The 22486-nt window shown below is 40.2% G+C and overlaps 1 protein-coding gene across 1 annotated transcript in view; it reads right to left on the bottom strand.

Annotated features, from left to right (window-relative positions):
• Window positions 1–22486, bottom strand: part of LOC122815094 (mitogen-activated protein kinase 12-like) — a 289166-nt gene that overhangs the window by 129216 nt on the left and 137464 nt on the right. Inside the window, exon 5 of the mRNA XM_044087336.1 lies at window positions 6308–6422. Within this exon, the coding sequence (XP_043943271.1) occupies window positions 6308–6422 (115 nt within the window). The remainder of the gene's footprint in view (window positions 1–6307; window positions 6423–22486) is intronic.

Genomic DNA, 22486 nt, shown 5'->3' with positions numbered 1-22486 from the left:
ACTAATCTATGAACCTAATCTACTGACATCATCCGCCTGATCGCTGTTTTGTGATGGGATATAAACTGCCTGTAGTGTTTTCTTCAAGAGGGTAGCCAACTCCCACGCCTGGATGGCCAGTCTGCAGAGTAAGTAAGAATTGCTCACCCTCTTCCTTGTTGGACTGTGGTGTTCTCTGTAAAGATTTTGAGGGGACCTGGATGTATGAGGGGAAGGAATGCCTTCAGGGCTAGGATAAGGGCAGTAATTTCCCTGATGTTGATGTGCTTTTTCCAAAGGTGGAGGTCCCATTGACCCTGCACCTTGAGTCCATTCATAGTGGCCCCCTACCCCAGATCTGATGCATCTGTGTGCATCTGTTGAACTGCAGTGAGAGGCTGTAAAGGAAGTCCTGGATTCAGATGAATTTGTTGAAAGCACCACCTGATTTCCTTCTTTAGACAGAGAAGGAATGGCACCTGAAACTCTAGTGGATGAGCTTGCTGGGAGCCTGCATTCTTCAAAAACTATTGAAATTTCCTCATGTGTAGTCTGGCAAGAGGTAACATGGGGAGAGTGATTGCCATCAGACCCAGGAGGCGAAGGAATTCCCTGACTGAAATGCAGTTGGCTAGGAGCAGTTTTTGAAAGAGGTTGGTCAGTGAAGTGACCATTTCTGGTGGGAGAAAGGCCTTCATCAAACCCATTCTTATGCTACAATCCAAGAAAATCTGGTCCTGGGAAGGAATAAGAGAAGACCTGAGAAGGCTGCCTGTGACGTCCAGGCATTCGAGCAGGGAGATGGTGATTTGAAGGTGGCTTTGCAGGGTACTTGGACCCTCTGCCTGAATGAGGAGGTCGTCCAAGTATGGGAAGATTTGAATGCCTTTTGTTCTGCAAAAGGCCACTATGGGGGGTAGACATTTTGTAAATACCCTTGGTGCTGTAGACAAAGCAAGGAACATGGCAGTAAACTGATAATGTGAAGATTGCACTGCAAAACGCAGGAATTTGTGAATGACTGTGTGGATGGGTAAGACTAAGCTAACCAACAGGGTACATATCTTTTTCAGGAGTCACTTGCATAGAGCAGAATGAGTGAGCTGATGTCTGACTGGTGGCAGAGATGTTCAGACGCCTGTGCATGTGGATGTCGCATTTATGGCCCACGGTTTATGGTCCCTGCGTGTGATGTCCCACGCACCATACAGAAGCCAGGCTAAACTTTTGTATACAAGCTGGAAGTTCAGGTCGCCTCAGGTGGAGGATCCCACATGTTAGAACACTACAACATGAGAAGAGAAGGACATCGTAAGTCCCATATGGATGTGCAGTATGTCATCAAAGGGCAGAATCTGGAAACAACATGGAAGAACACCACAACGCCATTATACAAAGACATTATTTAAGAAAAGTAAATAGCTTCTTTCTTAAATAATGTCACTGTACAATAGCAGTAGCCCATGGCTGGATGTGGGTAATGCTGGACTTACCTATAGTTGGCTTTGCTTGGTCACTTGGGTTTCGCCTTGTGACCAAACCACAACAACCGTGGGTAAATCCAACATTACCCACACCCAGCCATGGGTTATTGATGCAACTGATCAGTAAAAATGTTGGTAGGGTAATGACTAGCAATTTATGAGAAAGAGGAACAGGAAAGCAACTTAACACAGAGTATCCTGACAAGAGTAGGAGGTGTATCACAACTACTGAAGTGGATGCAGGAGAGAACATTCCAGAGTGCTGATACTGCAAATTAAATCATGGCAGTCACGGTTCATGAATTTTCATGGGATCTAGAGCAAGAACTAAGATTCAAGTCTAAATTGTATCAATAACAGCAGATGAATTTTGGGGTATAACTCAGTATGAAGAGATGACTACATGCAGGACATGGTTGTTACTATCACAGTTTACTAAACATGAAGATTTTACTGGAAAGTAGTCAGATACAAAAGTGATAGCAAATGTTTTCTGTAGTTTTTACTGTTAAATAATGCAAAAACAGTAGACAGTATTCCGGCATGGGAATGAGAACATTTTGGTTATAATAAACTGTGTGAATCTGTAAGAAAGTTTAAAGTTGTTGGGAAACTTTCAATGTAAGTTTCACATCAGAAGTGAAGTTTAGGGAGGGAATCTACTCCTACGTTAAGGTATTGATTAGGCAAATATCCAAGCAATAGTTGCCTGAAATCATTAAATCAAAAAAAGGCTTTGACTAGACCATCAACAATTGGATAATTAATTTATATGCACACACAACAATTCAGATTCAGCTCTCAGAAGTTCAGTGACTGAAGACTGTAGATGAAAGCTTATTAAATAAGATGAAGAAATAAAACAAACAACAAAATGAATCAATTCGAATAAGTCAGAATCAAAGAAAAGGAAATCAAAGACAAACACTTGAGATGAAGTTTTCAGAAAAAATGCAAACAAGCATTATGTGGACTAGAAGACACACAAAGCCAACTAGCCCTAAACAGATAGGTATCAATAGATGTGGCCCTGGCCAAATACATCAGAGCTATACTGGGCAGTATGAAAGGCTTCTTGTTTTGTTATACTATGGAGAACTGTAAAAGCAAATCACGCTGGGGAGTGTTCCACATTTCAAGGCTATCCGCTCTAGAAGGGAACTATACAGAGTGGAAGATAGCAAAGTGAAGTAATCCTCAGAACCTATGGAATTCATTAAGATGATAGCTTTGGGAACTTCTCAAACATATTAACCATTTGTTAGGAAGAAATACAAAGGTGGTCACCTCATCTGATGTACAGGGTGGCCTAATGGTTAAGGTGTTTGCCTTACAAACACAAGGTGCAGGGTTTGAGTCTCACAAGGGATAACTGGCTAGGCGTAAAATGGCTCGCAAGGGCAGTTAGCTTAGTACTAACCTATGAACCTATGAACTAGGTCTGCCTCAATTATGTGAAGTGAAAGGGTAAGGAAGATCACTCAAGACTGAATTTCATTTTCTTAATGCCTCTGAAAAGAGGGGACCTTGGGGATGAAGTTAGCAGAAGAAAAGAATTTGTAGTCCTAGTTACTATATTACTAGGAAACTCTGACCATGTTTATATACTTCATAGTAGCAAAATACTTGAGACGTAGAAAGCCTTGCAGTTTGTCTGTCTCCAAATCCTTGTAAAAAGGTAAATTCCAAGCAGCCCTGGCATATTAGGACTTTGCACTCTTGCTCCAGACAGTAGAAGTAAAGTTTTTTATGGTGCAGATGACAAGTTGACTGCAGGAGCACTTCCAGTGCATAAGCTTTCAGAAATTAAACCCAATCACTTTTGGAAGGTTAGAATGGGAATTTAACAGTGTGGGTAGTTACAAAGAAATGGGGACCATGAGAAATGCATGCCCTTTATCCTTGTTGCAGGGATCTGGAGTAGGGCCAAACACAGTGGGGTCCTCCAATGTCTGGGCCCCAGTGAGAAATTTAAGGAAAGTATATAAAAAAGAATGGGAGTGGAATTATCAAGTATAACTCAGTTCATATGGTCACGCAAAGAAAGGTCATAACAGCAGCAGTACCATGTTTAGCACTTCGTAGCTACATATATCCACACATCTTTACCTCCAATGTAAGTCAAAACTTTGTGAGGACAAGTGATTTTATTGTCCTTGCTTTTCTTAGTCCAGAACTAAGTAATATTACTGCTGATTTTACTGCTGCTAATGTTCATGTTCCTGCATCCCTACAGCTGTTTTAAGTAAAACATTCCATATGTACGATCTTAATTAAAAATGTGTTTGACAAAAATGTTTCATGGGCCTGAAATGACTACAGGACCACTGTCAGAAAATATTAAATTCCAAATACATAATATTCTTTGTGTACAAAGCTAGCAGTAGATCTTAGGGTTTTACTTTGTAACTTTTTTCTTACCCCTTCCCACAGCTGACCATTAGCTGTACCAACTTCTCACTTCATTCACTAGCTCTACCAAATTTGCTTCAACTGCTCCCAGGATCACATAATTCCCATTCAATGCTGGTGAGGAGATAGAGGAAGCTGGTGCAATGTCATACTACTGCCGAGGAAGAGTGCCCTAACCCCCACCCACCCCACGACAGCACAAATTCCTGATCAAGCAGTACCCCTCTCATAGTGTGGAGGTCACCCTCCTCTTAATGCTGCTACCACAGGGAGCCAAGGCAGCCTCCCCACCCTCAGGATGACCAATCTGGCATTAGCCATTCACTATCATCCTTACCACTGTCTGGGCCCACCAACACCTATACTGGTAGTCAAACCTGGGTCATCTGGGGCACAGTAAGAGTTTTATCCAGCTATGCCACAAGGCTGAAGCTGACCTTACAGCTTTTGATCACATACCTGCATCACATGCCTGTAATTGCTTTAGTTTCTCATGGGTTGCCTGGAGGGAGAATGTTCTCTGTTTTTTTTCAGATACCTACAAGCATTTCACACACTGGTCATGTTAATAACTCTAGCTGAAAGATTGGGCACTAGTAATGTTTCTGATCATTAAAGAGCATGTGCCATTTGTAAATAGAGCATGTGCCATTTGTAAATTTCAGTACTGTGATCCTCAGTGCTGCAAAATGAACACAGAGTCTGTAACACATAGCTATCTTCCTAGGAAATGCGTTCTTGCCAGAAGGCATATTTACTGTTACATTGCCATTACACTGCCTCTTCTTTTCAGGCTTTTTCAAGTGTGTAAAGTTACCAACAGATTGGAGATAAATTTGATTAGTATGGTTTGTATCTTTTTTGGAACCTTTACCTTCATTTTGACAGCTTTTACAGCGTCCCATGTCTGTTGTTGGGACTAACCTCTGCTCCAATCCACCACTGGACTAATACCATTTTGTTCTGGGTCTAATGTGGAAACTAAAAAAGTGCTGGAGCTCACACTGCTAATTATCAAGCTGTTTGTTTTTCTATGACCTACCCCAAATTTCCTCCCTTTGGGGACAATGGTTATGTCAATAGGTGCAGGTATGTTATGGGGGACATTGAGGAATATCATCCCACCTTCACAGCTGCTCAGCCAAGTCCACCTACCCACCACCTCTTGGGACCTCGTCTTCAACTACACATCTCCTCCACCAAAGACACCCAAGTCACCACCCGGCCATCTCTTCCTGCTCTGTATTAGTTGTTTGAGCCATTAATCTAACCCAGGTCACTTGGACCATAGTGAAGGCTTTATCCCTCTTTGTCCCCAGAGTGGCCAGTATAGCTAATGTCTCTCATTCATCCATGCTATAGTCAAGTTTCCACTGTTTTTTATATTTTTATATATTTTTCTTGTTAAATGATGTTACATAAAATAAACAATCCCAAAATGTCTTCTATTTCTTACTGTACATTGTTTAGCAACATTTCTTACACACTATGCAGACTCCTTTTCTTTTATTCCTAATAACAAAAATCAACTAAGGTATAATATAGAACCAGTCTGTAGACACTCGTCTACTACTAATTTACAATGTTTCTTGTGACAATGCTTTAAATACAGAGATTTCACAGTTCTTATGATCTATTCATTCCTTTCCCAGTGAAAAAGACAAACAGTATCTACATTTTTAGAGATACCCTTATTAATATAAAAGAAACATAGCTGAGAAATGGTCACTAAGAATTACACTGTTAAACTGGAGTTACAGCATGCAAATATTTTCTACTGTGTTTTTAGATTATATACAAATTAAGATTATATGTGTTGTTTATGCACATAACTTTGTGATAATGGGGCTATTTTTCCACACATAGTAGCACACAGAATGGAATGAGTTTTTAATAATGTAAACACCTACCACATTAAGTTATTGCACATAATTACTGTGCACCACACCTTTTGATTTGTTAATCGTGTTACCTGCAAGCAGACTTGCCGAGGCCATGTGTTAAACATATTGGCAGAAACTGAAGAAGCCTATTTTGCTTCATACTACCTGAGGGGATCGTACTATCAATATTTGATGACAACTTCTTAAGTGCTGCTTGTTCACATGTAATTATGCAGGAAAAATGTTGTCATTTACAAATAATACTGAAGACACCCCAACAAGCAATTAACCTAATGACTCGCTTATCATTCAGACTAAGACTACTGAGAACTAAGCATGCATAAATGTGTAAATTTGTGACAGATGGTGAAGGCTTTCCACCTTATCAGGTCTTTAGCTTTCTTACTGAATTGCATGACAAACAAAAGCTGAAGTTTTCTCTGTGATTAACACATAGAAACAGTTGCACTTTACTTAACATACTGATAATGCTGTAAACGACTATGACTTCTAAGAAATGAATATGTAGCTTTTGGGACTGTTAGTCACCTGTCTGAGTATAATGCATCCAGTTTAGAATAACCTCTGGGGCTCTGTACCACCTGGTGACCACGTAGCCTGTCATTTCTGTGTCAGCATGTCGTGCCAACCCAAAGTCCAGTATCTGCAATAAAGGAATAAAATAATATACATTATTGTTAGCATTAAATTCAGTACATTACAGTTTAGTTATTTATGAGACTCATAATATATAGAAATTATAATAACTTAAGGCACTCTGCTTTTAACTCCAGTGTGAGTACACTATTGTTTCATTAAAGGGATCTCAATGCATTTAAATAGGAGCTCATTAAATAAAGTGACACAACTCATGAATATCACAACATGGACAACAAAAGGATATTTATCACTCCACATAAACATATAAAACATACACACTGTCAACATAAAGTTCTCTATCTGGAGTGCAAGAAACATTTGACATCTAAATGTCATTTGGTTACACTGCAACACTCCTTGATGCACCTTAATTGTCACGAATGTTTTTGAAGACCCTGGTATAGTTAAATTTCTGGATATGTTTGTGCAGGTTATTTTTTGTGGAAAGCTTCCTCAGTATCAGAGATATCTTCAATTTTAGGCAAGGATCATTGTGCAATCCCTATCATTAGGTTAACAGTGACTTTAAAACCTCAGACATATAAATTTCATGAGTTACCCTCCTTAGGCACTGGTAGGCGTTACACTACAAACAACCTACCGCACTATATTTGGACCACATCGTGACACCTTCTACAATACTTCATTCATCTTTTACTTTGGTATAATGGCATCAACATACTATTCTGTCTTGCTCTTGAGGAATTTTGGATCAGCACATGTATAAATTCATTCATTCATTGACTTTCCTTCCTTTACTGTTCCAAAGTCTTTTGAAAAAGCATGCTTTCATCTGTGAATTATTGTGACAGCTTTTTATCTGTAGTTGTTTAATAACTGCTCTTGGCAGCCACCTGTGTCTGCTGAGAGTATGGCAGTTTAACTCAGTTATTTTTATCCACTCTCGTTCAGGATACAGTGTTTAGTTTACATCACTGTCAGAAAAATATGTATTAGTATATGTATTAGTAATGTGCTTAGTGCATTTAGAGCTTGAAAAGGGTTAACACATTTATTCTATTTTACACTGCATAAATCTGTACAAATTGCAGAAGTTTCTGACCTTGTATTGTCATGAAATATGTGCAGCTAAAATCTTTGCTTATGCCTTGGAAATTTACTGAGAAGCAGATGATTTCTGCTTGTGTCAGGAAAATAATGAATAGAACAATACCACTTGCCGCTTGTGCTGTGAGAAAATACACAGCTGCAGAAGCTATAGATAATTAGAACAAAGACTACTTGAAAATATGAACTGCAATCAGCATTTGCTTGTGTCTGAGCTAGAAAAGTACCTTGAAATGTAACACATGCATTAGAACTATACAATAGAAGCTTGTAACGGGCTGGTCCCCACCAAGTCCAGGTTTTTTTCTCAAAAAGTTTCTCACAAATCTAGTTATGTCAGCAGAAAATCTGAGTAACATCTGCTGTAGAACAATACTGAAAGTTGTGTTTGATTACATCAGCTATAGAAGGCCATGTCTTGTAAAACAGTATAAGAATAGCATACTTCCTGTTAGTAGTTAGACAAAATCTTGTATTTGCATGTTTTTGTCTCCTTGTTGCAAGTTATTTAAATGTGCCTTAACTGAACCTTACATGTATTGGTCTTTGAAGTTTTTTCCTTTGACAGATTGGTCCTTCAGACCGGAAACCCTCACTTCGCCTCGGATCAGACAGGCCAGGTGGCTTGAAACCGTATGGGGAAGAAACCACGTCGGTTCTTCTTATTTGAAAAGCCCTCCGACTGAATTGTCATACAAAAGAGGCCAGCCACTTTCTGATCTGCGACTGAAGGATGGGGTTTACATGAACCAGGTGATCAATCATGAAGGCTCAGGTAAGGTGAATCTACCTTTTTTTCTGTTTTAGATCAGGGACTAGATTTGTATTGTTTTGTTGAGACTTTGTTTTTATAAGTCAGGGACAAAAAAATTGCTGTCTTGTCATAGATCAGGGAAACAGAGCAGGTAGGCAGTCATTCTGAAGAGACTATAACAAAATCCATGGTACCACTTTAAAAAATAAGGAGTTACGTAACGATTAAAAGGGTAGAACAAAATGGGCAATAATTGCACAAAAAGACCCCAAAATCCGCCGTTAACCAAAGACGCGAAATACATGCAGTCACAGCGTGCTGATAATATTAAATACTACTCAAAATGGGTTAATAAGTATGAATTTGACAGTAAATTAGAAAAATCCTTGCTTATCAAACTTGTCAAACAGCTTAAAACCAATTCTAAATTCCTCAGGCACACAGTTGGATTGAGGAAGTAAACCGTAGGGAACAAAAAAGCAATAATTCAAAAGCAATGTTTTTAGATAAGGAGGACAATAACTTAGTACTAGCATCAGCCCCTCCGCCTCCCTTACCAGAATATGAAGCAAGTGAACAAGTTAGTCCACCCCCGCGATATCCTGCTGTCACTGTAAATAGAGATACTACAAAAGCGAAACTGTTTACTAGAGATCCCATCGAGACCAGGTCTCGATCACGGGCAGGTAATTCAAAAGGGGACATTGAGCTATATCAAATGGGTAGGATTTCACGATCTATGAGTGAAGAAGAAATATGCCCACTTATAGAAGTGCCTAATCCTCAGGCAGGGCAAGAAGGTCAGGACCCAACTATTCTAGTGTACAGACCCTGGACTCCGGAAGACATCCGGAAAGCCACTGAGGGAATTCCCCATCCAAAAGTAATTTTAGAACGTTCTTAGAAGATTTGCAAGGAATGAGGCTAAGTTATAATTTAAATGGAGAAGAGGTAGAAAAAGTAGTCAGACAAATTGTGGGACCAGATTGGCACATGATTAGTGGCGACTGGAATCCCCGTGACGCTGCGCTCAGGCCCCTCCCACACAGCAGCGCAGAGCTAGACAACAGAGTGAAAGGTCTTACAGACCACATCTCTGAGAAATGGAAGCCTAGGGCAGACTGGACTTGCATTAATCAATGCATCCAACAAGAAGGCGAAACTGTTGACAGATATTATGCCAGACTGTTAGAATGTTTTAATAACCATTGTGGAATGCAGGTTCCTGAAGATCAGACACATGATTCCCCATATGAGCAGCAGCTAAAGAATGCATTTTTGAAAGGCAGTATTGCACCCATAAGCAGTTTTATTACAAAGCACATGGTAGATCATCGTACAAGCAGATTACAGTCATTACTTGAATATGCTAGGCATGCCAAAAGGAATTTTAATAGCAAAAAGAAAAAGAAAGCCCAAGTATTTTCTGTAGAAGATTGAGTAGAAGTTTATATAGTACAGGCTGGGAAAAAGGGCAAGAAAAATGCCCAAGGAAACAAACAATCTGATCAGCGATTAGAGGACTTTGAAGGGTGAAAGAAAAGGGGTGAATGTTTTAAATGTGGTAAAAAGGGACACTTGGCAAGGGATTGCAAGAAAAACAAGATGGCAACCACGGAAGACAAGGAGGGTGAGGACTGACTATATGATAGTCAGGAATCACTAGAAGGAGATAGCAGAGATATGACAAATGAAAATGTGATAGAGGGAGTAGAGAATGTGACAGAAGGAATGGAGGAAGTGCAGGAAGTTACGGATAGTGAAGAAAATGAAATATTGGATTTAGCTTTATTGAGCTTAGAGCTCTATTTAGCAGACATGAAACCAGAAGTTACACTCCTGGTAGAAGGGAGGGAAGTCAGATTCTTGTGTGACTCAGGGGCATCACGGACCCTGATACATCCCTCCAAACTGCCAGAGAATTCAGAGTCACCTGATTACATATTAGTGAAAGCAGCTAATGGACAGCTGTATCGGGAGCCCCTCTCCCATAATATTGCAATAACTGATCCTATTTCAGGATTGACCCAGAAAAGCAAAATTGTTGTTTCTGCAAAATGCCCAGTAAATCTCTTGGGCAGAGACCTTATGCAGCTATTTAGTATAGCAGTAGTTCTGACTACGCACGGTATGGAAGCACAGCGACAAATTGATACCTTTGCAGTGCAATCGGAGGGTGAAATGTTTTATTGCTACAGTCAGTACTTGGTTACGACTGGTCCAGGGGCAGTAACAGAAGAGTTGATGAATGTAGCCATCAGCAAGTTCCCCTCCCTTGACATTGATAAACAACATTTGTTGCACTGTACTCTGTATTATTGTAACACACCAGGACCTGATACGGAATATGAGCAAGAATTGTTTAGAAATCATGCAAACAGAATGATATTACGTAATCTGTACTGGGACACTGAAGGGAACAGTGTAGCCAGCTGTTCATTGCCCCAGAAGTTCTTTGCACTCTATAAATCTAATCGATTACCACATGTTAGCTTAACTAAGGACAAGAATGTGAAATGGGTAGACTTAGGAGAAAAGGTCACGAGATGGGAGAAGCAGACAGAGTTAGAACTGTCAGAATAAGGAATACAAAGGCAGAAGTTGAATTGGATAACTCAGACCCACCCAGCTGTACACTTGCAGACTAGCAAGGACAGCTGATTAGCACTCCTATTGAAGGAGGAAGAGAATGCCTTACAGAATATACCAGAAACTCTTTGGTCAACAGAAAGGTCAGATGTAGGACTTATTCGTACAGCGGAACCAGTTACTATCACACCAAAGTCAGCATTTAGACCACAGAAAAGACAGTATCCCTTAAGAAAAGATGCAGACGTAGGAATCAGGTATTATAGCAGCTTTACTTAAGGAAGGGGTGCTGGTGGAATCTCCTGATTCACCATGTAACACACCCTTATTTCCTGTTAAGAAAGCAAATGGAGAATGGCGTATGGTCCAAGATTTACAAGCTGTAAATGACGCAGTAATACCAAGGGCACCTACAGTGCCAGACCCACACACCCTGTTGAATGATTTAAAACCTCAACAGAAATATTTTTCTGTGGTAGATATCAGCAATGCGTTCTTCTCAATACCGATACACCCTGACAGCCAGTATTGGTTTGCATTCACATTTCAGGGGAAAAGGTATACATATACGCGACTACCATAGGGATATTGTGAAAGTCTGACAATATTCTCACAAGAAATGGCAAGCAACAGGATAGGATTTCAAAAGGTAATGTGAGAGCTGATACAGCTGCAAAGCAGGCAGCTTCAGAAGTATTTCTTTTGAATGAGGAATTACAACCCTCTGAGTTTTTAGATGTAGAAATGTTAAAGACAATGCAGACACTTACTATGCAAGTTGAAAAACAAAGATGGGTAAAAAGAGGAGCAATTCTCGAAAAGGGGCTGTACATCTCTAAAGAAGGGAAACTGATATTGCCATCTAATTTGTTTAGATATACAGCTTTGTTGAGCCATGGGCAGTGCCATGTCTCAACAGGGGGGATGGTACAGCTGGTGAACCAAGTGTTCACGACATACGGATTCTTAAACTACTCTAAAAAATTTAGTTTGATGTGCCACGTTTGTAATAAACATCATGCACAAGGGGTGTTAAAGCCCAAGCAAGGGAGTTTCTCTACACCACCGTATCCGTTTCATACTATCTGTATGGATTTCATAGAATTGAATAAATGTGAAAATAAGAAGTATTGTCTTGTCATTGCAGATATGTTTTCCAGATGGGTGGAAGCCTTTCCGACTAAAAATCCAGATGCGGCAACTGTGGCGAAAATTCTCATTAAAGAAATCATTCCTAGATTCGGCATTCCGGAAAGGATCTACAGTGACAACGGCACACACTTCGTAAACCAGACCACACAACAGTTAAGTAAACATTTTGGTATATCTTTAAAAAATCATTGTGCATACCACCCACAATCTGCAGGGCTAGTAGAGAGGCATAATGGGATTTTAAAGAGTAAGCTGAGGAAGTTAATAGTAGAAACACAGAGGAATTGGATGTACTGTCTGCCCCTGGCACTGTTGAGCATGAGAACTGTTCTGAATGCAAAAGGATTGACTTCTTTTGAAAAACTATTTGGAAGGGCTTATTATATACCTCAGTGGAAACCTCTCATGCCCACAGACCAGGAAGCCGACTGTACACTCGCAGAAATCTGTTAAATTCTAAACATTTGTTGCAGTCAAATTCTGTTTCAGATAAAGAACAAACCAGACCATCAGAAGTGGCAGTGGTCCCAGGTACCTGGATCTGGGTGAAGACAATAAACAAAAAGAATTGTGTGTCACCAAACTGGGAAGGTCCATATCAAGTATTTTGTCGACACCCACTGCAGTCAAGATAGCAGAGCGCGCCTCCTGGATCCACCTGACACACTGCAAACTAGTTAAAAACTTTGAACTGGACAAAAATCTTGTCACATGCCAAGAGTAAAAATGATAGAGTCCAGAAGAAACAGGAATGCAGAACAACCCTTTCCTCAGAAGTATTGCATAATCATCCTGTTTACTGTACTAGTGACAATAATCTTTTTGCTGTGGCCTTTCCTTTTTCCAGCCACACAAACTGAACTGAATAAGCGTGAAGCGTTACTCATAGACTGGCATCCAAACTTTAACACTTACCAGGCAATTAAATGTGTGTATGCTAAGACTTTCAATGTTTCGAATTGCTGGATTTGCACAGCTTTGCCAACAGCATACGGGGGGTTATTAATGACTACGGTCCCCCTAGAGGCCAATGAGACCTGGGAAAACTTGATTTATGATACCTCAACCATTACATCACAAGATAAAATAGCATTGCACTTGTCTGTTCTACAAAAGGGAACTGTGTGTTTTTATAAAAATGATACTGTTCAAGTGGGTTGGAGCAATTGCAATGTGACTGTTCCTTATAAATGTTACACTAAAGGTAACAATGCAGATTTTTATTGTAATACAAACTATGATTCATTTCTTGGATTGATGCACAAAATTGATGAAGTAAAACATAATTCTGTTCTTTATAAACAACTGTCTATAATTGATAGAAAAATGTTTCATGCAGGGCAAGTGTATATTCATAGCAAGGTTACTACTAAAGCAGAGGACTGTTATTTTGTGTGTGGCAGAAAAGCATACAAATGGTTACTTGAGAATTGGTCCGGCAGTTGTTTTTTGGGTTACCTAGTTCCGGCCATATGATACACTGCAGTTTTGCCTCGAGGAAAAATTCGAAATGTCCGAGAGGTCGTCAAGAAACCTGTAAATCCAGTGGGACAAATCAATGTGCATTGGAAAAAACATCATTCTATAGGCAATACACATATGGACTTGAGTGATAGTGTTATATCGTGGGCAGGCATATTACCAGCATATGGAGCAGTCAAATCGATCTGGGAGCTGAGAAAACTGTCTAAACTTCTTGAAGTAATGAACAACGCAACTTTTTCCATTCCCGAATTGGTGACTGATGAACTGAATGCCATGAGAACTGTAATGTTCAAAACTGCATGGCTCTCGACTTCACCCTAGCGGTGAGAGGTGGTACTTGTGCTTTAATCCAGGAAGAGTGCTGTTCGTATATTCCTGACCATAAACACGAGATAGACAATCATCTTGAGGTAATTCAGCAAGTGTCAGCCATAACCAAACCAGGCCCAAATCCATTGACGGACTTTTTCCAGAAATGGTTTGGGGGGTGGGGTACCATCCTAATGAACATCCTGATTGCCATTTGTGTAGGAATGCTCCTACTGGGAGTATGTGTTTGTTGTGGCATCCCCTGCATGAAAAGACTGGTTAAAGACTTTATAGACATGTCAGTTTCTAAGTGCTGAGTTTGAAGAACTATTGAAAAACTGAAATGCTTTCATAAGTTTAAACTGAATGACTCTCTTAACTGCAAATCCTGAGTAGAAAGAGGTTAGGAGAAGAAAAAAACTGTTTATGCTTATTTTGAAAGTAGAATAAAAGTATTAAAAGGAGGGAAATGTCAGAAAAATATGTATTAGTATATGTATTAGTAATGTGCTTAGTGCATTTAGAGCTTGAAAAGGGTTAACACATTTATTCTATTTTACACTGCATAAATCTGTACAAATTGCAGAAGCTTTCTGACCTTGTATTGTCATGAAATATGCGCAGCTAAAATCTTTGCTTATGCCTTGGAAATTTACTGAGAAGCAGATGATTTCTGCTTGTGTCAGGAAAATAATGAATAGAACAATACCACTTGTATAAATGTTATGAAACTTTGACAAGGAGTTCCGCTTGTGCTGTGAGAAAATACACATCTGCAGAAGCTATAGATAATTAGAACAAAGACTGCTTGAAAATATGAACTGCAATCAGCATTTGCTTGTGTCTGAGCTAGAAAAGTACCTTGAAATGTAACACATGCATTAGAACTATACAATAGAAGCTTGTAATGGGCTAGTCCCCACCAAGGCCAGGTTTTTGTCTCAAAAGGTTTCTCACAAATCTAGTCATGTCAGCAGAAAATCTGAGTAACATCTGCTGTAGAACAATACTGAAAGTTGTGTTTGATTACGTCAGCTATAGAAGGCCATGTCTTGTAAAACAGTATAAGAATAGCATACTTCCTGTTAGTAGTTAGACAAAATCTTGTATTTGCATGTTTTTGTCTCCTTGCTGCAAGTTATTAAATGTGCCTTAACTGAACCTTACGTGTATTGGTCTTTGAAGTTTTTCCTTTGACAATCACACAAAGACAAGTTAAACATTTGGATTTTACTGCCATATACCACAAGTATATATATATATTTTCATTTTGGTAACATCTTCTAGCATATATTGTACTGGTCTTTAGTAACACTTTTGGCTTATCCAGCAGTTGGCTTATTCCAGTAGTCTTTGTGAGTTTAAATTAAACTATTGCTTATAAACCATAAACAAAACCAGGTCCACGTCATAAACGACTAAAGCCTTGACAACAATCCAGCCAATCCAGCATTAATTAGCAGCCCATATATGGTCAAGGGGCACGAAGAAAGAGGAATGATGATAAGGTGGAACTTGCTAGCATGTCTCTCTGAGGTGAAGGTCAGAGGGTGAGGTGGAACTAGCTAGGGTCTCTCTGAGGTGATGGTCAAAGGGTGAGGTGGAACTAGCTAGCGTCTCTCTGAGGTGAAGGTCAAAGGGTGAGGTGGAACTAGCTAGGGTCTCTCTGAGGTGAAGGTCAAAGGGTGAGGTGGAACTAGCAAGCCTCTCACTGAGGTGAAGGTCAAAGGGTGAGGTGGAACTAGCTAGCGTCTCTCTGAGGTGAATGTCAAAGGGTGAGGTGGAACTAGCTAGTGTCTCTCTGAGGTGAAGGTCAAAGGGTGAGGTGGAACTAGCTAGTGTCTCTCTTTTTGGTAAAGGTCAAAGGGTGCCTCCAGACAGAATACCTAATAGATACTGGAGATCACCAGAAGTCCTTACCCATCAAGGAGGCATGGCTGCTGAGGGGGCTGCCAGTTGCGGTGGCAAGAGACACGGCCATCATGTATGCCTATTGCATGCCATCCCTTAAGAAGAGGTATATGTGTGGTCATGCATAAGGGAACTTTTATGGCTTTAAAAGGACATTCCCAGCACGGATGATGGCAGCACTCCTACTGTTCACTGCTTAAAGGCATAAATGCACAGTAGGCCTTGGGCTTTCACCTGTGGGGGAGTTAAAGGGCCTAATGGTCACCGTAACCAGAGGAGCAGATGAGAACAAATCATAAACGCATGACTTATGTAACCAAGTGCCTTTTATTTTTTTTCTGATAATTCAGGAATAATCTATATAATTTCTTTATCAGCATAGTTCTTGCTATACCATTGTAATCATCTGAGATAATAAGGTTCATCTTCATTGTCTCTGTTTTTCTACACACCTTCCTTGCTGACTGTGCCCATCTGGTTTGCACATGTCCTGCAGCCTTTACTTTACTTTTCATCTTCTTTGTCCACTTTTCCCATTTGCATCATTTTTTAGTCTGACTAAAATTTCTCAGCATACATTGTATAGTGTTTCATGGCTGCATCTAAAGTTGGTCCATCTCACTGAGCCAGTTTCCATAACTTTGTTCACATTTCAGATGTATGCATTTTACTTAGCATTCAGGTTCTTCTGCAGCGGTTGAGTAGAACATAAGTACTTGGCATGCACCGATGCCATTCCTGTACTAGCACATGCTTTCATACTCTCAGTTTGCATTGTTTCTTTTATCTGTTTAAACAGCCATAACACACTTAAAATATAGGCTGGGCATGAGGGGCAACTACCTTGGGTGCAAAGTGTTGGAAGCACGATCAGCTGATCCTGATCTTTCTTTAATGCAACACCAGATTTTAAAAGCCAGCTTGCATTTGTGGCTAAACCTGATGGCTGAAGCAACCCTGTTGGGGTCTGGACTACAGCAATTGCTTGCTACATTGCTACAGTTTAGTCCCCACTTGGATTGCTACCGCCTTCAGGTTTGAATGCTTTGGAGGAGGGTTGGGGGCAGGGTGAGAACCAGGATCTGAATGGCTAGGCAGGAAGGGGGTGTTATGCATCTGCCTACTTGGCTCTGAGGAAATCTGATTTTTCTCTTCAATGAGAGCTGTGGGGAGGGGGATACATGGATCTGTATTGAGCTGATCATACAGCGATTGGCTTACTACAGTAAAGTACTTTTATTTTGCTCTTCACGTGAAGAGCTGAGGAGGTGGGGAGCTGGTTCATGGTACCGGCGCAGGCTGCTGCTTGAGTCAGCTTTGCTTCTGAACTGAAGTGTGCATCTTTTAGTGTTTGCAGAATTCTGTAACCATTCACCCTTCACTTGTTGCTGTACTCTGCCACTAATTTACCTTGTTTTAATGTAAGCAGTTAATGCTTTGGGCATTTCTGAGATTCTGGAATGGTTCTGTTACATTATTTTTGATATTTTTGGGAATAGTTATAGTAGTGCTATTAAGTTAAGTAAGCAATATGCAAGCAATATTAAAGTTAGAACCAGATATTTGCCATGTACCTATAATATATTTTGATATAAAAGAAGTATTTAAAAATGTTGGTTATTCTATTTTCATTTACTTCATAAAAATAAGCATGAACAAATGTCAGAACCACTGCAACAGGAGAACCAAAGACTCTAAACATTTGGATGAATTAAAGAGAATCATGTTGACTTTCTGAAGGCAGTTTTGGTGAATGTAAAAACATTGATAGCTAATTGTGATTTTGGATTTATCTGCTTAACAATGGAATGTTAATTGATAATTGAATATAAGAGCTGATCGTTTAACTTAAATTTGGTCTCCAAGTATTGCATAGATATATAATTATAAAATGGTTGCATTAACAATCAGTGTCAAAATCACATGCATTGCACAGTATCAGTCTGAAAACATTTCAGTAAAACATCTAAATTGTTTTAAAAAAATGGTAAAAGAATATTTCTGGACAACAGCAGATGTGAACATTCTACACCGATTATCTATGCATGAAGATAGAAATAATGATTTAATAATTAATTGCTTTTGGTCGAACATGACTGAGTAACAATATTTGTTAGGACTACTAAAATTTAAGATGGCACACATTTTTGTGTTTTAGACAATAATTACTATTTAAGCAATGACCGATGACACGGTGTGGTATATTGAAGATTTACCCACGGCTGGCATGGTTTAATCACGAGGGTGAAGCCCGAGTGATTAAATAACGCCAACCGTAGATACATCTTCAATATACCACAACGATGGAGTCGGTTATTGCTATTATACAATGAAGAAAAAAAAAACTTAGTTTTCTTAAATAAAGTCTTCGTATAATTGTTCTTCTCTTGCTGGTGGTATACTGCTACATTGTGTTGAAGTACTATGCATAAATATGGCACTTGTGTTCCCACGCATACGCAGTGCATCAATGCTTTGAAATGGAAGCAACGGAGAAAAGAAACTCTCTGTTGCTCTGTTTTTGTTTTCTTTTTCTTTTTTTTTTTTTAATTAAAACAAAACTTTAGGGTAGTTTACGGGTAGGGGTAAGAGCATGGAAGAAATACAAGGGATAGACATACCTGATTTCCCTAGTATTTTGTTCAAGCTGCCTCTTTGGTATGTCCGGAGTCGGGGCTAAAGATTTTATTTTTTTATTTTTTAAGAAATAAAAATAAAATTTAAACAATATACCAACGGAAAGAAGTCCAGGTGACCGGACCTTTTTGGCTGGTATAGTGTCAAGCAGTCTAGTGGGAGGGTCTTTAATATATTCCAATCAGTTTGTTTGAGGGCATTAGAGAAGGTAGTGGGGTTGAAATTTGATAGGTTATGTGTGTGTATATATTGGTGCTGGAGGGGAGGGCAAAGGGTTGATAGGTTGATATAAGAAGGCAGATGATCACTAAAGGAGTCAGGGAGGATGCCTGAATCAGTAATGTTGTTAGGGTGGGTGGCTAGGATCCAGTCCAGAGTAGAACCTGAAGGGTTATTTTTGTTGGGTTTTGTGATGGAGGTAGTGAATTGAGTGAATTTGAAGAGGTTGACAGATATAGCAGGATTCTGGTTGTTAATCTTGTTCCAATCTATATTGACATCTCCGAGAATATAGGTCTCAATATTAATATTAGTTGAGGCACATTGGAGGATGTCCTCAAGAGTAGGGGTACTGTCACCTGGGGGAATATAAATGGATATCAGACAAATCATTTTGTGACTGTTCATTTGTAATAACCCTGTTACTAGTTCTGCATTGTTGAACGGAGGAATGGGGTCTGGGTATGGAACAATGGAGAGAAGATTAGGGAATACTAAGGCTACTCCGCCACCTTTTTTATTTAGGCGGTCATATCCAAGGGCTTGAAAGTCAGAGGGAGGATTTCTGAGTCAGAGATGGAGGGTTTAAGCCAGGTCTCAGAGATGGCTACAATATCTGGCAGGTTATGATGTAGCCAGGCATGGAAGATGGTTGTTTTATTTTTTAGACTCTGGGCATTGAGAGTAATTATTGTTATGCTTTTGAGGCTGGGGTGTTGGTAGTTAAATGGGAAGTAAGATTGTTAGCGGTAGTAGGTCCTGGGTTGGGGTGTACATCACCTGCAAGTAAAAGTTGGATAAAGAAATGAGGTAGTAGGGAATTGGGTTTGCCTTTTGGCAGGTAATGATGGCAGCTAGGAGGTTTGGAGATGGTATGTTTTGTTATAGTGGGTAAAACCTTAGGTTTAAAATAGTGAAGGATGTTAGGTTGTACTAATGTTGAAGATATGGCATGGAAGTGAGGTGAGGGGGATGTGAGAAGGGGGTTGCGAGAGATGTAGTGGAATGGAGATTTGTGGAGAGGAAGAGAGGAGGTATAGGAGGTGGTATGGTACAGTGGAATTAGAATTAATAGTGTAAGGAAGGAGGTTTTATGGGTTTGCAGAGATAGAGAGTGCATTATGTGGGAGGGGATAAGAAAGTAATATAGAGTGATATGAGCAGTATAGTGAAGGTAGGATGTAGGGGAGAATGAAGAAAGAGAGGGGAAGATTGAGTATAGTATGTGTGAGGGGAGAGTTTAATAATTAGTGGGTGGAGAGGAGGAGGGGTGGGTTGAGGAGGCCTGTGATTGGGTATATGGGAAGGGGTGGAGACTATAGGGAGAAATAAATGTAGGAGCACTGGGGTGGGTGGAATTTGGGGGTAGGGTAGGGGAGCGGAGTGAGCCCGAAGGGCGAACAGAGCGAGTTGAAACAAGTGAGTGAAGCAGCTCTAGAGAAACAATCAGTGAAATGCTAATTGCTCAGGTAATGTACACAATGTGTAAGTATAGAGTGAGTAGAGGAAAAATGGTGTAGTTCAGAGGGGAGAGTTGTGTTAACTACAAAACCAGAGGTGTATAGGAGGGTGTGAGGAGCGAAGTATGATAAGTGGAGATAAAGTGGAGATGACTGTTAGGGTAACAGGATGGAGTAGTGGAAGGGGCTGGTTTAGATTGCCACCTGGTGGACAAGGAGAGTCACTACTGCAGGAGTAATTTCAGGGAAAGGCTGGTCATGGAATAAGTACTGTTACAGTTCAGCTAGAGGAGGAAGCAATAGAGAGACCGAGGGTCTTTGAACTAACTATAGGGTTCTAAGGGAGGTGGGCTATGGCTGCTGGCAGTCCTGGCTAGAGGCGTACAATTTACAAGCAGTAGGAATTATACAATTGTAGTTGATGGCTTATCTGCCAGTGTTAAAAAACACATGCTTTCTTCATTTCAGGAAGAGCACAGGGACTAGATTACAGGGTGATGATACAGCAGGAAGTTTGGGAAGGGTCCTTGGTTTCCAGGCGATCAGATTTCTAGCTTCAAGTGGAGGGAAAGCAGGCTGGAGAGCTGGGAACAGTTAGGGAGCAAGAAGGGCAGTGGAGGGAAAAAGAAAAGAAAAAAATAGTTCTTGTTAAAAAAATCTGGCAATATAACCAAGTGAATACAAAAAAAATGCAACATTAAGATATTCATCCAACAAGCTGGAACTGTTCTGTAGAAAGTTGAAAATTAGCAGCATTACAATATTCTCCAAACATCATAAGCAGTTTGTCAACTACAAATGACTGCAGACAGTCGCTAAATGCAGTATTTACATAGATAAACACCAAAGACTATCCTATACCAGAAATGCAATGTAGTTTAGAATGGGTTTAATCCTATAAACATATGGTAGAACCAGAGCCATAATCATCAAAAAGAGTTTGCTGTGATATTCTTATAGTAGAGCCAGAGCCTTAAGCACCTTATATGATAAAGGATAAGCTTGTATGGAGGTCGCAAATGTGGTGGGACATCAGCTTAATGGTGTTTTCTTGCCTGGTGGAGATGAAGATGTAAGCGTGTCAGCATATGCGTACACACTGGTACATGGGCTAGTTGGTAGCGGCTCTGCTTGGTTACACTATTTCTACAGTTAAAGATTAGCCATAAGCACCAAAATGTCTGAAGTGAAATCGTTTTGTAGAGCCAGAGCCTTAAGCACCTTAAATGATAAGGGATAAGCTCATATGGAGGCTGCGAATGCGGTGGGACACCACCTTTATGGCGTTTCCTTGCCTGGTGGAGATGAAGATGTAAGCGTGTCAGCATACGTGCACACACTGGTACATGGGCTATCTGGTAGCGGCTCCACTTGGTTGCACTATTACTAGAGTTGTAGATTAGGAGCTGAAATATGCTAGTGATCGGGTAAAGAAAATAAAGGTCACTCTATTCCACGAGCATTATCAAATTGTGGTAGGTAGGGTATGTCTAAACTACACGAATAATGTGTAGAAGATGAAAAATATGGTCTATCTAGGGAAGTAAAGTTCCCACACTCCACGTGGAGAAACGCTAAAGTATCTAGGCTTACAGGTACAGAGCAAACAAAAATGCTAAAGTATCTATGCATACAGGTACAGAGTGAACAAAACATAAAGTAGATTGCAAGTCCAAGTAAGACACACAACAGCAGGATATACACATTTAGCTAAGTTTAGCTAAGAATCCAGCTAATTCACAGGGTGTTACATACATCAGCATGGAGGGCGTCTAGTTCCTCATCTTTCATGCAGTTTGCAGTGCCCGGGATATAATGTGTTCATGCAACACCCAAACAGTTCCCATGATTCTCATATCTGGTGCACATCTAGCCTGTACTATTTCATCTGGGGTAGATTTTGTACAGGGTCATCTACTTGGTATGTTCCCATGTAAGCAGGTGCAGTCATCACTATAGGAAGGTATCATGAATCACGTAGCAAGCCACAAATAATGGTGTCATCACTGCATGTTACACAGGATTCGACATATTTAATGGAACCATGGATGATGGCCCCATCCACAGACCCCAGACCTCACAAGACATCTACAACAACTGGAAAGGCCACAGAAATACCTCACAAAGAGGATTACCGGCCTCAAAGAGATGCCCTATGCAGACCGTCTCAAAAAACTGCAGCTTTACTCCATTGCATATCGCCTACTCAGAGGTGATCTCTGCCTAACACACAAAGCTATGTCAAACCCAGAGCTTTTAGACATGCTCCACTTAAAGAAATCCCAGTCCCTACGAGCTACACGCTCTATGGACCTAAACCTTGTCACCACAATAAACAGCACATGCTGGAGGGATAGATTCCTGTCCCAGAGACTTCCCATACTCTGGAACAAACTACCTATCTATATCAAACAAAGCTCCTCATTAGCACTCTTCTAGAAAAATCTTGATGATTGGATGGGAGATAGGAAATTCACCCTGGGG

The sequence above is a fragment of the Protopterus annectens genome, chromosome 11.part0 (genome assembly GCF_019279795.1).
Source record: "Protopterus annectens isolate FY-2018-M chromosome 11.part0, PAN1.0, whole genome shotgun sequence".
NCBI classification, from domain to species: domain Eukaryota; kingdom Metazoa; phylum Chordata; order Ceratodontiformes; family Protopteridae; genus Protopterus; species Protopterus annectens.
The sequence above is the reverse complement of the archived record's forward strand: the minus strand, read 5'-3'. Positions and strand labels throughout refer to the sequence as shown.